This window comes from Pseudophryne corroboree, chromosome 1, assembly GCF_028390025.1.
Source record: "Pseudophryne corroboree isolate aPseCor3 chromosome 1, aPseCor3.hap2, whole genome shotgun sequence".
NCBI lineage: Eukaryota > Metazoa > Chordata > Amphibia > Anura > Myobatrachidae > Pseudophryne > Pseudophryne corroboree.
This window is the reverse complement of record NC_086444.1, coordinates 648879801-648896386: the sequence shown is the minus strand read 5'-3', so window position 1 is coordinate 648896386 and position 16586 is coordinate 648879801. Positions and strand designations below refer to the sequence as shown.

At 45.4% G+C, this 16586-nt stretch overlaps 1 protein-coding gene across 4 annotated transcripts in view; it reads left to right on the top strand.

Annotated features, from left to right (window-relative positions):
* The window catches only part of RNF38 (ring finger protein 38), a 514010-nt gene extending 509035 nt beyond the window's left edge, over positions 1 to 4975 (top strand). For all 4 annotated transcript variants that reach the window (XM_063914635.1, XM_063914636.1, XM_063914638.1 and 1 more), the window contains one exon: positions 906 to 4975. In XM_063914635.1, the coding sequence (XP_063770705.1) occupies positions 906 to 968 (63 nt within the window). In that variant the 3' untranslated portion in view covers positions 969 to 4975. The remainder of the gene's footprint in view (positions 1 to 905) is intronic.
* The last annotated feature ends 11611 nt before the right edge of the window (positions 4976 to 16586 follow it).

The following is a 16586-nucleotide window of genomic DNA, read 5'->3' as shown; positions in this document are numbered from 1 at the left end:
GCAACTTCCTTTAAGACTCTATGGGCCACAAGTATTAAGCCTGGAGAAGTGATTAGTGCAAGGTGATAACGCACCAGCCAGCTCCTAGCTGTCAATTTTCAATTCCAGCTTGTAAGGCTAGGGTCACACACAGTGGTACAGCCTGCTTGACTGGAAGGAGAATTTTGTGTTCACACTGATCCTGTTCTGCCGGATGCCACAGAACAGGATGCGGCCGGTGCCACAACGGGATTTCAATATGTATGTGTTCAACTTGATATCCCGTCGTCCTGTCATGCTGCGGTTGGATCCGGTGGCTGTGGCACTGCTGCATGTGTGTAGACTGCCGCTTATGAGTCCTTGTGCAGACTCCTTCCAGCCAAGCTGTACAGCTGTGTGTGTGGCTGGTGCGTTAACGCCTTCCACTTATCACTTCTTTAGCTCTTCGCCAAACTTAATACATCTGGCCCTATTTTCTTGCAAACCATGAATTGTACATATGTGGACCTGACTGTAAAGCATTAGTACAGCAGTAGCTGGGAAACGTCACACTGTGTCAGGCTTATCTGTGACTGATCTTTGCTTTTAAAAACATTTCTTTGACACAATAAGCTCACTTTTACTTTATATCTTGGATGCGGGGGATGACTGAATTGTAAGTCTGAAACATCCAATACTTGGGTAAAGGGACCTGTTTCATTAGGGTTGAGTGGAATGTCTAAGAAAATGTAGTAAAAGTTAATAAGTTTTGGGTTCAGTAGTAGTTGTTTTTGAAAAACTTTTAAAATGTTATTTTGCTTCCATATTCTTGTTTTCTGTAATGTTTGTATCTGCTGTGCTTCTGTTTTTCCTGTACATTAAGCAGTAATATTTGTGTTTATGTCAAATTTTCTTTTTCTTTTTTTTTCTTTTCTCCCCCTTTCTAGGCAAATCGTACCTGCCCTATTTGTCGAGCGGATGCTTCAGAAGTGCATCGTGATTCCGAATGACCAATCTCAGAGCACAATTCTAGCTCGGGTGTTCCTAGTCACGTGTGTGTATGTGTAATTTCAAATGCACATGCGCAACAACTATCCATTTGAACTTAACCCGTGTGGCTTCCAGCCTATACTTTACACAAAAGGGTCTACGGACCTCATTTTGCACTGTGTGATTTTAATCAATTATAAAGCTTATAATTAGTCTTCACAATTATGGGATTGTTATACTAACCGTGTGATTGGGACTCCAAAGATTATTATCCTTTTTTTTTCTATTCCTTAGCTTATTTTGTGTGTGCACTAACATTCCCTGGTTTTCGTGTGATCATTCCGAGTGTATTTGCTGCAAGATTACGTGGATGTGATCTTTTAGCATGTGCTTTTATATTTAAACGGAAAATATGAAACAAAATACAGTGGTAGCTCCAAACCATTTAGCAATCTACCTTATTATAGAGCCTTCAGATACTGTGAGAGAGAACGGTTGGAATGTAAGATTGTGTGTTAGTGGCAATGTTGCTTTGTATGTTGGCTTGTGTCGAGCACAAGAGCGTGAATATGTGCAGTTGGGAATTTATATACCAGCATGTACTGAGAACGTATGTGAGTAGTATTACTTATGCTGCATTGTATAATCTTGTGTGTTATTTAAACAGTACTAGTACTGTACACTGGTTTCTTTTGTGTTTGCAGTTGCACACTGAATGCGAAGGGTGTAGCAATCTATAGGCATTTCATACTGCTTGGTCTCCCTTTTCATATGTCTTTGTTTATTTTTTTTGTTTTTGTTAAATATATATAAAACTTTTTAATGCCACTGCAGTAAAAATGGGAAAAGTGCATCAATTTATTTAAGAAGTACTACTAGATGACACTACAGACGTTTATTGCAAATTGGGCAACAAATGAACTAAACAGTTATTAACTATAAAGCCATAAGTATATTTTTGGGTGACTGTACCTCTTGTGTATGTAAATTGTGCGGTTTTGTAGACTTTTACAGTTTCCTTAAATAGTTAAATTCTATTTCAGTTAACTTATTTCCACCAAGCCATTTCACATGAGGGTGACAGGTGTATGTATTTTGTATACTCGGCTGTAGGTGTTTAATAGGCATCTCTTCTGCGTGCACTCTCTCTCAACTGATGCTTAATTTTTTTTTACTGTGCCTTATGCAGTAAAAAAAAGGTGGTGTTATCAGTACCCACAAGAAAATACAAAAATTCTGCTGAGCTTATACAGATTTGTCTTTTTTGTTAGGAAGTTAGGTAGAGTCTTTGGAAACAAAACTGCCTTCATTCAGCGTGAACTGGAACTTCCATAACCAGCATTCGCTGATATATTATGGTCAGAGTAGTTACATGGAAGCATTGTGCTCCCGTTAAGAAGGTTTCTGCACTGCTGCTTTTACAATTTGACGGTTTCACTGATGTGTTGCCTGTTTGCAACAAAAAGACCCAGCAAAGGAGGCATAACTGGAAAACTATGTATGGATGTAGTTTACTGCCTACTTCTGTCCGTGTGTGGGGTTTATTTTGCCAACACTCAGAATTACTCTGACCTTTTTTCCAGTTTAAAAGTAGACCTATTGCTAAGAAAAAAAAAATTTCTTCCTTCATTGGCAAAGCACAAATGTTGTATGTCATGTAAAGCTTGTGTTCCAGAAATAAATACAGGATATAGTTATTTTTTTGATATTTTGTTCCACTTTTGCATTTCCCTATTTCCAGTGTCAGATTATAGACATTAGGTTAGGTATGGCAGCTGTTTCGTGGGAGGACATAAAATTGTTTTGTTTTTTTTGGTTTGTTTTGTTTTTTCAAAATAAGTAGAGCTGGTAGTCCGTTTTCTTGGGCATTGTAAGGTTGGCACATTGTACTCAGCTTTACACACACTAGAGGCAGCCATGTGTTGGGCTGATTTATTTGCTGGGAGCTAGAGGCATTTCTGAGCCATGATGCATTAAGTGCCCAATGTCAGTCACTCCATAGTCACAGACTGCATTCAAATTAGTTGTGTGCTTATTAGGATTATGACTGCTCTATAGTTCTTCTTTTTACATTCACAAGAGGAACAGTCAGTTGGTGGACTTGGTAGCTTATTTTGTGATAAAAAATACTGTTGGTAACATATATTTTTCAACTGCACTTTTTTCATTTTCCCCTGCATTGCTGCTTTATGGGTATCTTTTTTTTTTTTTTTTTTTTTTTTTCTTTCTTTCTTCCCCCCCCCCCCTCTTTCCCTGTTGGTTGCAATAGCACAAGCAGCACAGTTATTGATCTTGCTGTATTTTGCCGCCAGTCCCAGCTTTAAGTTAGTTATGTGTATGTCATAAATGGGGCCGCATGTCTGCCCTGTGCTTGTCACAGTTCTGTGTCTCCGACAGTGTTATCTGTTACTTCATGCTGCTTTCCCTTTATCCGAGCTTTTGGTTCAGTGGACTAAACAAAAGCACAATTTGCCTATGGTTTTTACACACTGTTGCCTCCATTACCCAATAGCAAATACAGAACATTTAACTTTTTTTTTTTTTTTTTTTTTAAATAACAAATATTAAAGTCTGTAAATGCCACAATGTTCTCTAACCAAATACACAAAACTTGATTGTGGTATCATTTTAAATCAAACTCCTCTTTGAACTAACCAGCCACTGGCCATTGTCACATTTTTAATAAACTTCTAAAATTATGTAATTGCAGACGTTGTACATCACTCCTCTTATAGTGCTACAAATACTTTTTATATACTGCGAAAAGTTTTTACTTGTATAGAATTAACACTATTACACTCAATATTCACTTTATTAAAGCATGCAAGCATCGCACTTTTTCTAGCTTAGACTGAGCTAAATGGGGAAATAAAAAGTCTAGGGTACACATTTAATAAAGTTTTTGTTCACTTTCTGGCACAATGCAGTTTTACAGGTTTTTTTTTGTTCTTCAAAATGTTTCAAAAGTAAGGTCACTATTCAGAGTTTTCTTCTACACTCTGGAGGCTGGTACTTCTAGAAACCTCTTCCCCCTTTTTTTTTTTTTTTCTCCCTGTTTGCATGCGTCTCTAGCAGACGTGTGCGGATTTGCTTCCTGCGGTTAATGAATCTATAAAAAGCACACATTCATGCTTTATGAACCAGCTCTGACTGCTACATATTTCCCAATTTTTGGGGTTATTTTTAAGGCCACAATATGTTCTGGAGTCAGGATCTTTCTCAGCTGTTACTGCCATATGTTCTGTATCTGATGCCTCTAGCCCTAGTCTGCAGTACTGCCTGTCCTGCACAAGAATCAATACAGATGTTGTCCTCTCCCACTCTCTAGACCAGACCTGGCCATCCTGCATGGTCAGGGCTGCCCTAGACTTTTTATCAACTGTTGGCTACAACATCCGGCATTCTGTCTGTCTGTTTTTCTTCTCACTTTTGCATGACATCCTTGCTTTTTTTCTTTTGCCTTTTGTGGCTCTTGTCTACAAGTGGTTATCAAGGCCTTTTAGATGTTCAGGTTTTTATTTGATAAACATTGTTTTGTTTTATAATCTGTACAAATATGCCTGGCCCTGTTGCAGTATTTCTCTCTCCTGCATCCCCCCCTCACACACCCCCATTAAATATTTCAAATGAATTATCTTTAGGCCTTACAGGAAGGAGCCTTTGTGTGTTTTCCCCTCTTGGTACATTTACAGTTACCTCATTTTGCTATTTATGTGTTTCAGATTGCCAATGAAAGCTTATGGATTTTATTGGATTCATATATATATATTTTTTTTTTTTTCTTTAAATCATTATTGTATCATTTAACATGACATGTAGTTTTAAATGTATTATATAAATATCTGTAACCAAATCATTTGAAGGCTTGATAAATTTTTAACAATTTGTACATTTTTTATGAGAGAACTAGTAATGCTTTACTAAGTAGTGCAATGATTTATTTTTTATTTTATTTTATTTTTTATCCCTGTGTCCAATTTTGGAGTTGAGAGGGTTGTTCAGTAATAAATGTATGGTGTACACCTAAGTCTGCTTTGGTTTGTGTATTTAAACCGCGTAAAACATTATCGTTTTTCTTACATTTTATGGGGTAAAAAAGCTTCCACAGGATGTAAATAGCACAAATCACGTTTGTATAATTTATTACTTGTCATTGATTATACATAAGACATAGGGGGAATTCAATTAGACACTGTAACTTACAGCTGGCTAAATCAGGCCTGGCCAACCTGTGGCTCTCCAGATGTTGTGAAACTACAAGTCCCAGCATGCCCTTCCACAGTTTTGCTATTAGGGAATTCAAAAACGGTGGCAGGGCATGCTGGGATGTGTAGTTTTACAACAGCTGGAGAGCCACAGGTTGGCCAGGCCTGGGCTAAATGATACCCAGGGCTATTCAGTTGGTCCCGGAGCGTGGCCCCTGCCAGCACCTATCAGGGATTTTTTGTTTCTCTTACGTCCTAGCAGATACTGGGGGTTCCATTTAGTACCATGGGGTATAGACGGGTCCACTAGGAGCCATGGGCACTTTAAGAATATGAAAGTGTGGGCTGGCTCCTCCCTCTATGCCCCTCCTACCAGACTCTGTTTAGAAAATGTGCCCGGAGCAGCCGGTCACACTTATGGAAGCTCCTGAAGAGTTTTCTGCATTTATTTTATGTTTGTTATTTTCAGTCAGGGCTGGTTGGCACCGTGGGGTGGGGGGGAGGTGGGGGCGGGGGGGGGGGGGAGAAAGACGGCCCAACCTTTTGAAGGGTTAATGGTCCCGTTCCCCGCTGACAGGACACTGAGCTCCTGAGGGAACTTTTTGCAAGCCCCGCCACGGCAAGCGTATATTCCTGCAGCACGCCGCCACCCCTAACAGAGCCAGAAGAAAGAAGCGTGGCGACCCAACTAGTGGGTCGCTGGCCATTATGGCAGCATAAGGATACGGAGACGCATGGATCTAAGCAGGGCGGAATGCGTCTCCAGACACCGTACACCGCTGCATCTCAGTACACTGTACACCGTACCTACACAATACACACACTGGCAAAAACAGCATTTAAAACGGTTTTCTCTCAATTTTAAGCAACAGATTACCTCATCCAGTATAAAAAAAAAAGCGGGAATACTGTATGCCATTGAAGGGGCGGAGCTTCACTATGAGAGGATCCAGCAGCTCACCAGCGCCATTTTCCTTCTGCAGTGGACACAGACGATGACTGACAGAGACGTGCAGCTCCTTCAGTGTGACTCCAGATTACCTCAGCAGTACCAGGGGTCATAGCAGGAAGTGGAAGCGATTATTAGTGTACTAAGTCCCCTATCAGGGTACTTAGTCTGCGACCTGGCTAAGCTTGGCATTAGCAATAAGGGCGTGGTGGGAGCTGGCTCCAAATTACGGTCTCTCCCTGAAGGGCTCTTTGTGTGTTAATTGTGCTTAACCTTTTTCTGTGTGTGTGCGGTCATTTATATTATGTCAGGCAAAGTGTGTTTCTTGTACAGCGAAGGGTTCCTCTTCACCCGGGGGCTCACTACTGGGTACTCAAGGCAGTGCACCTTCCCAGAATAGCGTGGCTGAACCGGAATGGGTTAATTCCATTAAGGGTATGATCTCAAATATTTCTACAAAGCTATCCCGCGATAAGAAAGAGACGCAATATTTAAGACAGACTGTGGATGAGTTTTATGAATAGAGACTTAGGCCCTCATTCCGAGTTGTTAGCTCGCAAGCTGCTTTTAGCAGCATTGCACACGCTAAACTGCCGCCTACTGGGAGTGAATCTTAGCTTAGCAAAATTGCGAACGAAAGATTCTCTAAATTGCGATTAGAAATTTCTTAGCAGTTTCTGAGTAGCTCGAGACTTACTCTGCCACTGCGATCAGTTCAGTCAGTTTCGTTCCTGGTTTGTTGTCACAAACACACCCAGCGTTCGCCCAGGCACTCCCCGGTTTCTCCAGCCACTCCCGCGTTTTTCCCAGAAACGGCAGCGTTTTTTCACACACTCCCATAAAACGGCCAGTTTCCGCCCAGAAACACCCACTTCCTGTCAATCACATTACGATCACCAGAACGAAGAAAAAACCTTGTAATGCCGTGAGTAAAATACTTAACTTAATAGCAAATTTACTTGGCGCAGTCGCACTGCGGACATTGCGCATTAGCGACTAATCGCTCCGTTGCAAAAAAAAAATAACGAGCAATCAACTCGGAATGACCACCTTAGTTCCCAAACCAGCATCTCAGTCCCCTCCCATTTGTCCGCAAAAACGATCTCCAGCCCATATCCTGCAGTCTGACGCTGACTGGTCAGACATGGAGGAGGGTGAGGTGGATTTGGAGGGATAGGATGTTACTCTGTCACAGGGAATAGAGGCTATCCGAGATATTCTGCAAATTCCTGATAAAGTGTGAGGACTCTTATTTTAATGTAAAAAATAAGTCCTCAGTCACTTTTCCTGCGTCAAAGTAATTGAATACCCTGTTTGAAGAACCGTGGGTTAATCTCGATAAGACATTTCAAAACCCTAAAAGGTTGCTCTCATCTTTTCCTCTGGAGGATAGGAAAAAATGGGAAAATCCACCGATGATGGACTCATCAGTCTCTAGGCTGTCACGTAAAATTGTATTGCCTGTCCCTGGTGCAGCCTCTCTAAAAGATACGGCTGATCGTAAAATTGAGACTGCACTCAAATCACTGATTGTACATAGCTGCTGGGGTGGCCCAGAGACCCACTATTGCATGTGCATGGATCACAAAAGCCATTGCTAAATGGTAACCTAATTGAGGCATTAGATTCCTTGTCTAGGGGGGATGTTGTACTCCTGCAGCATATACAGGATTCTGCGAACTTTATGGTGGAAGCCATAAAAGAGATTAGTTTGCTTAATGCATGCCATGCATCACCACTAACTATGGCAGTGTCAGCAAGCAGGGGCTTGTGGCTACGCCAGTGGACTGCTGATGCGAACTACAGGAAAGACGTGGAAGCCCTACCATTCACAGGATATGCCTTGTTTTAACTAGACAAATGGATTTCCAACGCTACTGTGGGTAAGTCTATGTATCTTCCTTCCGCTGATCCCCCAGCCAGTTAAGCTTATTCAGCTTCAAGTTTACAGTCCTTTCGGACAGCCAGGTTTAAGGGCAAATCCAGAGGTGCTTCTTCGGCCTCCAGAGGCGCAAGAGGTAAACCGTGCAAACCAGCAACTGCAGGTGCTCAGGAACAGAGCTCAAGCTCTGCTTCCTCAAAGCCTTCAGCATGACGGTGGACCGTGAGGCCTGGAGGTCTGTCAGGTGGGAGCATGACTACAATTTTTCAGTCACATATGGTCAAGTTCGTGCCGGGATCCCTGGGTAATGGTTCTTATTTACCAGGGCTACAGATTGAAGAGCTCCCACCTCACGGATTATTCAAATCAGGCTTACCAGCTTAACAAGAGGCAAGTATAACTTTACAGCAGGCCATCCAAAAACTGGTACAGACTCAAGTCATTGTTCCAGTTCCACCTCTTCTACACAACAAGGGGTACTATTCCAACTTGTTTGTGGTACCGATACCGGACGGTTTGGTGCGACTAGTTCTGAACCTCAAGTCCTTGAACCCGTTTCTTAAGAGTGTTCAAGATCAAGATGGAGTCTCTGAGAGCGGTGATCTCTGGTCTGGAGGAAGGGGAGTTCCTTGTGTCTCTGGATATCAAGGATGCGTACCTTCACATTCCGATCTGGCCGCCTAACCAGGCTTATCTACGGTTTGCACTACAGGACTGTCACTACCGGTTCCAGGCCCTGCCATTTGGTCTCTCCACGGCACCGAGGGTGTTCACCAGAGTGATGGCAGAGAGGATGTTTATACTCCGCAATCAGGGAGTGGACATAATTCCGTACCAGAACGATCGTCTGATAAAGGCGCCGTCCAGGAAGAGGTTGCTGGACAGCATTGGCCTCTCAACCAAAATTCTCCAGGATCAAGGGTGGATTCTGAACTTTCCAAAATCTCACCTAGAGCCAACACTGAGGCTCCCATTCCTAGGAATGATACTGGACACGGGAGTCGCAGAAAGTGTTCCTTCCGTTGGAAAAAGCATTGGTAATAGTCGTTGGTTCGGGATGTCCTGAAGCCAACCCGGATATCGGTGCATTCGCCTTCTGGGGAAAATGGTGGCCTCTTACAAGGCGCTTCAATAAGGAGATTTATGGTAAGAACTTACCCATTGTTAAATCTTTCTGCAAGGTACACTGGGTTCCACGGGGATAACATCTGGGTGTAGAGTTGGATCTTGATCCGAGTCACCAACAGGCTAAAAGCTTTGACTGTTCCCAGGATGCTTAGCGCCGCCGCCTCTATAACCCCGCCTCTGTGCACAGGAGCTCAGTTTTGTTAACCAGTCCAATGCAGTAGCAGGTAAAAGACACAACCGTTAGTAGCCACATACACCACATTCTCACGACAGGAGAAGGTATCAGCGGTTAATGGTATACAAACCCAAAGAAGCTAAGTGCTTTAGGGTCGGCGCCCTGTGGAACCCAGTGTACATCGCAGAAAGATTTAACAAAGGTAAGTTCTTACCATAAATCTCCTATTCTGCAGCGGGGTACACTGGGGTTCCACACGGATAACATTGGGGATGTCTTAAAGCAGTTCCTTATGGGAGGGGACGCACTGTAGCGGGCACAAGAACCCGGCGTCCAAAGGAGGCATCCTGGGAGGTGGAGGTAGCGAAGGCATAGAACCTTATGAACGTGTTCACTAAGGACCACGTAGCCACCTTGCACAATTGTTCAAGGGTCGCACCACGGCGGGCCGCCCAAGAAGGTCCAACAGACCGAGTAGAATGGGCTTTGATGGTAGTAGGAGCTAGAAGGCCAGCCTGTACATAAGCATGTGCAATCATCATTCTAATCTATCTGGCCAAGGTCTGCTTGTTAGGCCGGCCACATTTGTGAAAACCAAAAAGGACAAGGAGGGAATCTGATCTCCGAAGAGAAGCTGTCCTCTTCGCATAAATTCGGAGAGCCCGTACCACATTCAAAGACCACTCTTTTGAGGATAAACCTGGAGAGATAAAAGCCGGAACCACAATCTCTCTTGGTTAAGGTGGAAAGAGAACACCACCTTAGGCAGATAACCAGGGCGAGTTCTAAGAACCGCACGGTCACGTTGAAAAATCAGAAAGGGTGACTGACAGGACAAGGCATCAAAGTCTGAAACCCGTCTAGCAGAGGCAATAGCCAGCAGAAACAAGACCTTAAGAGTAAGCCACTTAAGGTCCACAGACTCAAGAGGTTCAAACGGAGACTCTTGTAAGGCGTCCAGAACAACCTACAAATCCCATGGAGCCACAGGCAGGACATAAGGAGGTTGAATTCGTAAAACACACTGAGTGAAAGTATGAACGTCAAGCAAAGACGCAATTTTTTTCTGAAACCACACCGACAAGGCAGAAATATGAACCTTGAGGGAGGCCAGACGAAGGCCTAAGTCCAGGCTTTGTTGCAGGAAGGTCAAAAGTTTGACAGTACTGAACTTGCATGCATTATAATTGTGAGTCGCACACCAGGCGAAGTAAGAATTCCAGACCCTATGATAAATCCGAGCAGAAGCCTGTTTACGGGTTTTCAACATAGTTTGAATGACCGCCTCAGAAAATCCTTTGGCCCTCAGTACGGAAGCTTCAAGAGCCACGCCGTCCAAGCCAGCCGGGCCAAATCCTGGTAGACACAAGGGCCCTGAACGAGGAGATCTGGGCGCTGCGGAAGCAGAAGAGGATGCTCCATCGAGAGACCCTGCAGGTCTGAGAACCAATGCCGTCTGGGCCACGCTGGAGCGATTAGAAGTAGTATTCCTCCTTCTTGCTTGAACTTCCTTATCACCCTGGGCAGAAGTGACATCGGAGGGAACACGTACGGCGGTCGAAAGTTCCATGGAATTGCCAGTGCGTCCGCGAACGCTGCTTGAGGATCCCTTGTCCTTGCGCCAAAGACCGGAAATTTGTGCTTGTCCAGACGACTGAGGAAGTCCGCTTCCCAGTTTAGGACCCCCGGAATGAACACTGCTGATATGGCTGGCAGATGGCGTTCCGCCCAACGAAGAATCTTTGACACTTCCATCAGTGCTTTGCGGCTTCGGGTGCTGCCTTAATGATTTATGTACGCCACTGTGGTGGCGATGTTCGACTGTACCTGAACAGGCCTTTTCTGTACTAGAGGCAAGGCTAGTGTCAATGCATTGAACACTGCCTGCAATTCCAGTTGTTTATCGGAAGGAGGGATTCCTCCCTGGTCCACCGACCCTGAAGAGAGTGTTGCTCCAACACCGCGCCCCAACCCTACAGACTGGCACCCGTCAGAAGGACCCAGTTGGAGATCCTGAACGGATGACCCCTGCTCACTTGTCTGTCCTGCAGCCACCAGGTCAATGACAGTCTGACCTCCGGAGTCAAGTATATCATGTGAGACCTGATCTGGTGAGGCAGGCTGTCCCATTCGGAGAGAATTAACCTCTGCAGAGGGCGGGAATGAAATTGAGCATACTCCACCATGTCGAAAGCCGACACCATGAGGCCTAGTACTTGCATTGCTGAGTGTATTGACGCACGTGGGCGAGAGAGGAAGCATCTTATCTTGTCCTGAAGCTTCAAGACCTTCTCAGGAGACTAAAACAAATGCTGTTTGTGGGTGTCCAGTAGTGCTCCCAGGTGCACCATGCTCTGAGCAGATACCAGGGAAGACTTCTTCCAGTTGATGAGCCACCCCTTGCAGAAATTGGACTGTCCATTCCAGATGACGAAGGAGAACCTCTGGAGAGTTCGCCAGGATCAACAAGTCGTCAAGATACGGCAGGATCCTGAAACCTTGACGGTGGTGTAGGGCAGTCATGACCGCCATAAACTTGGTGAAAACTCTAGGAGCAGAGGTCAGACCAAAAGGCAAGGCCTGGAATTAAAAATGTAGGTTGCCAATAGCAAAGCGCAGGTATTGTTGATGTGACACTGCAATAGGTATATGCAGGTAAGCATCCTGTATGTCCAGTGATACCATATAGTCCTTGGGCTCCAAGGCCAGAACAATAGAGCGAAGAGTTTCTATACGGAATTTGGAGACTTTCACAAATTTGTTCAAAGACTTGAGGTTGAGAATGGGCTGGGAAGATCCATTCTGGTTCGGAACTAGGAACAGCATTGAATAGTACCCCTTGCCTGTCTGAGCCAGAGGCACCGTCACTACCACTCCCATGTCCAGGAGGGACTGTACCACCAAATGAAGTTTTTTCTTTTACCTTATCCGAAGGGACGTTTGTTGAGCAAAACTGGCGAGTGGTACGTGTCTTGAAAGAGATGGCATATCCGTGAGTAACGACTTCACTTACCCAGGCGTCTGAAGTAGTCTGTGACCATACCTGAGCAAACCGTAGAAGTCGGCCTCCCACCCTGGGATCGCCCAGGGGGAAGCCTGCCCCGTCATGCAGCAGGCTTGTCTGTTTTGGCAGCAGGCTGACTGGTAGCCCAGGCACGTTTAGGTTTGGGCTTAGTGGATTTGGAAGTGCGAGCCTGTTTTGGCTACACCTGACCCTTTGCTTTACCTGGAGGTCGAAAGGAAGTACTCTTAGCCTTTGGAGCTGAAGGAGTAGTACTAGGTAGACATGCAGTCTTAGCTAACGCTAAGTCAGCGACAATCTTGTTGAGATCTTCCCCAAAAAGAATGTTTCCCTTTAAAAGGGATAACCTCCAAGGTCTTTTTCGAGTCCAGATCTACAGACTAGGACCACAACCAGAGGATCTGGCGAGCCAGAATACACGTGGTAGACGCTTTGGCCGCCAGGATACCTGTATCAGATGTCTCCTGAATATGAGAGTCTGTGACAATGTAAGAAAGACACTGTTTAGCATTATCAGGAAAATTAGGCTGTAGTTCCACTTCAACTTCCTGAACACAGGCCTCTATAGCTTTCGCAGCCCAAGAGGCCGCAAATAGTATGCCTATGCACAGCTCCAACCAAAGTGTAAATGGACTTCAAGCAACCATCCACACGCTTATCCATCGGTTCCTTCAGAGAGGTGACAGGCAGAGCAGATGATACCACCAGATGTGCGACCTGTGAGTCCACCGGTGGCGGTGTTTCCCAATTTTTGCTTAACTCTGCAGTGAGGGGATAACGAGCTAGCATCTTCTTTCCTGGATATTCCCAGGATTCCTGACGTATGTCAACTAAATGCTCAGAATGTGGTAAAACTAACTTAGTAACCTTCTGACACTTAAACTTATCTGGTTTCTTAGAGGGAGCCGGTGGTTCTTTGTCATCATAAATTTGAAAAATCAGCCTAATAGCCTCTAAAAGGTAAGGAACATCCACTTGGGTCAGGGAATCCCCATCAGAAGCATCTGCATTCCTGTCTGAGGAATCTGTATATGCGCCATCTTCATCAGATGAAGTATCAGTAACATGAGTGGACTCTGAGGACATAATGGCCCGCTTAGATGACACCTTGGTCTCAGGCGGGCGAGGGTTAGGAATTTGCTTGGCCAAAGACTGATTCAGTTGCTGTAACTGAGAGGACAGAGTATCTGCCCATGGCAGATTAACAGCAGGGACAATATGTGGCTGTAATGGCACAGGAGGCCCCATAGGGGGTGCAAGTCTAGTTACCAGCGTAGTCCGTAAATTAGAATACGTATCCCACGGTGGGTCAGTAGTTGTCCCCGTTGTAGTAGACTCACTGAGGGATACAAAGCCCCCAGCACCTGAACCCTCAGCTGCAATATTTTCCTCAGACATCCATGGCAGGACGCAGGGTCAGCCACAGAACCCTCACCCTGATGAGCTGACATTATATGAAAGCTTTACCTTAGGCTGGCACAGTACAATATAAACAGACACAGTACCTAACAAAAATCCCCCCAGATAGTGTTACTACAGGCAGAGCGCACACGGATGATTTAAGAGGTATATGGTGACTCTTAATACACAGAGAAAATACCAAAAGAGTATATCCTGTGATAAACACTATATTATATGAAAACCTTTATGCACTTAGCCCCCCTCAGGGTACAGAATATTGGGATAGCAGTCAGTATATGTGAGATACACGGGATGGAAATCACACAGCAGCTATTGGCACACACACAGTCACTTGTACAATGCAGAAATTATTACAAATAACCATAAAACTGCACTGGACTAGCAATACTTTAGTAAACACACTACTCAAGTAAAGCTAATTAGGTATATAGATATATCAATGCACAGTAAAGACTGGATGTATATCACAGGATACTTGTACTAAATATCCCTAACAATATGCACTTGTTCTTAACTAACATTAAAGACATGTAGAATACTTAAGTGTCCTGTAAATGCACAGCGCTGATGATGCAGGCGGCTTTACAGAGGAGATATTGCCCAGGAGTCCCAGATCAGCGCAGCTGTGTGTGTAATGGCGCCCAAACGCTGACGGGGATTGAGAGAGAGAGAGAGAGAGAGATGCAGCTCCAGGGTGGGAACATAAGCAGTAAATGGTGCCCTGGGGCTGGGGGAGGCCTTATCCCCTTGCTGGATTTCACCACCAGGTACTGCGGGCCTTAGAAAAAATGGATTATTACCTAAATCCGACCTGTGCCCTTGCCCTGGTGGTCTAGTGAGGTCCCTGCACGGCCACAGTGTCCACGCCAGCACGTGGTCCGTCTCCCAAAGACCGCGCCGGATCGTGGTTTGCAGCGGGTCCCTCCTGGGGGACCCACTTACCTCCTCCTTGCAGTGTATGTGTGCCCTATTCAAGAACTGGAGCCCTCCGCTGTAGTTATCCGGCAACCAGGGCGCGGGAGTGTACAGCGTAGCTGGGAGGTGAGGGAGCCGCAGCATGAAATGTCAGAAATGATATCTAGCACTCTTAAGTGCCTATGCTGCGGCTCTGAAGTCTTCTTCTAATAAAAGCTCTTTTCAGGGCTGCTCAGCGCAGCCCTCCCTGTTGTCTGCCTGCACTGCAGGCACCAACTTACAACTGAGCTCCTGTGCGCGGAGGCGGGGTTATAGAGAACGCGGCGCTAAGCATCCTGGGAACAGTCAAAGCTTTTAGCCTGTTGGTGCCTCGGATAAAGATCCAACTCAACATCTCGATGTTATCCCTGTGGAACCCCAGTGTACCCCGCTGCAGAAACGGAAGGTTTCACGCAAGACCCTTCCAGCTCAATCTGTTGGACAAATGGTCCGGATCGCATGTTCACATGCACCAGAAGATTCGTCTGTCACCAAAAAGCCAGGATCTCCCTTCTGTGGTGGCTACAGACCTCTCACCTCGTCGAGTGTTGGAGGTTTGGAATTCAGAACTGGATACGGACGCAAGCCTTCGAGGTTGGGGAGCAGTCACCCAGGGGGTGCAGTTTCAAGGAAGATGGTCAAGTCAGGAAGTTGTCCTTCCAATCAACATTCTGGAACTAAGGGCCATATACAACGACGCTTCTGCAGGCCTCTTATCTTCTTCAGGATCGGGCCATTCAAGTCCAGTCGGACAATGTAACGGCAGTGACGTACGTAAACCGACAGGGCTAAACGAAAAGCAGAGCAGCAATGTCAGAGGTTTCAAGAATTCTCCTCTGGGCAGAAAAAACTGCTGTGGCGCTGTAAGAGGTCTTCATTCTGGGAGTAGACAACTATGAAGCAGACTTCCCCGGGTGCAGGTCGTGTCTGCTGAGGAAGTGGGGCCTTCACCCGGAAGTGGTCAGGTACTTGACACGTCGGTGGGGATATCCACAAATCGACATGATGGCCTCTTGTCTCAACAAGAAGCTCAAGCAGTATTGTTCTAGGTCGAGAGACCCACAGGCAGTGGCGGTAGACGCTCTGTTGACTCCATGGGTCTCTCAGATGGTGTACGTGTTTCCACCACTTCCTCTGATCCCAAGAATTCTCAAAAGAATAAAAAGGGAAAAGGTTCAAGCAATCCTCATTGCTTCAGACTGGCCAAGAAGGGCCTGGTACACGGACCTTCTGGAGATGCTTTTCGAAGATCCGTGGCCTCTACCGCTTCAGGAGGATCTGCTGCAAGAGGGCCCATTCGTCTAACAGGACTTACCGGGGTTACGTTTGACGGCATGGAAGTAGAACTGCTGATTCTAGCCAGAAGAGGAATCCCTAACAAAGTTATCCCGACTATGATCCAAGCCAGGAAGGGGGTAACGTCTAAACATTACCACCGTATTTGGAAGAAATACGTCTCTTGGTGTGAGAGCAGAACTTATTCTGCGGTGGAATTTCACCTGGGTCATTTCCTGCTTTTTCTGCAAGCAGGGGTGGATGTGGACCTTCGTCTGGGCTCCATAAAAATCCAGATTTCGGCCTTGTCCATTTTCTTTCAAAAACAATGGTCTTCTCTCCCTGAGGTCCAGACGTTTTTGAAAGGTGTTCTGCGCAACCTCCCTTTGTGCCTCCCACGGCACCTTGGGATCTCAATTTGGTGCTGCAGTTCCTCCTATCGGATTGGTTTGAACCTTTTTACAAGGGGTGGACGTAAAATATCTTGCGTGGAAGACTGTCATACTGTTGGCCTTGGCTTCAGCAAGACTTGTCGGAGCTGGGGGCTTTGTCTCACAAAAGCCCCTATTTAATTTTCCATGAGGACAGAGCTGATCTCTGAACTCGTCAGCAATTTTTTTCCTAAA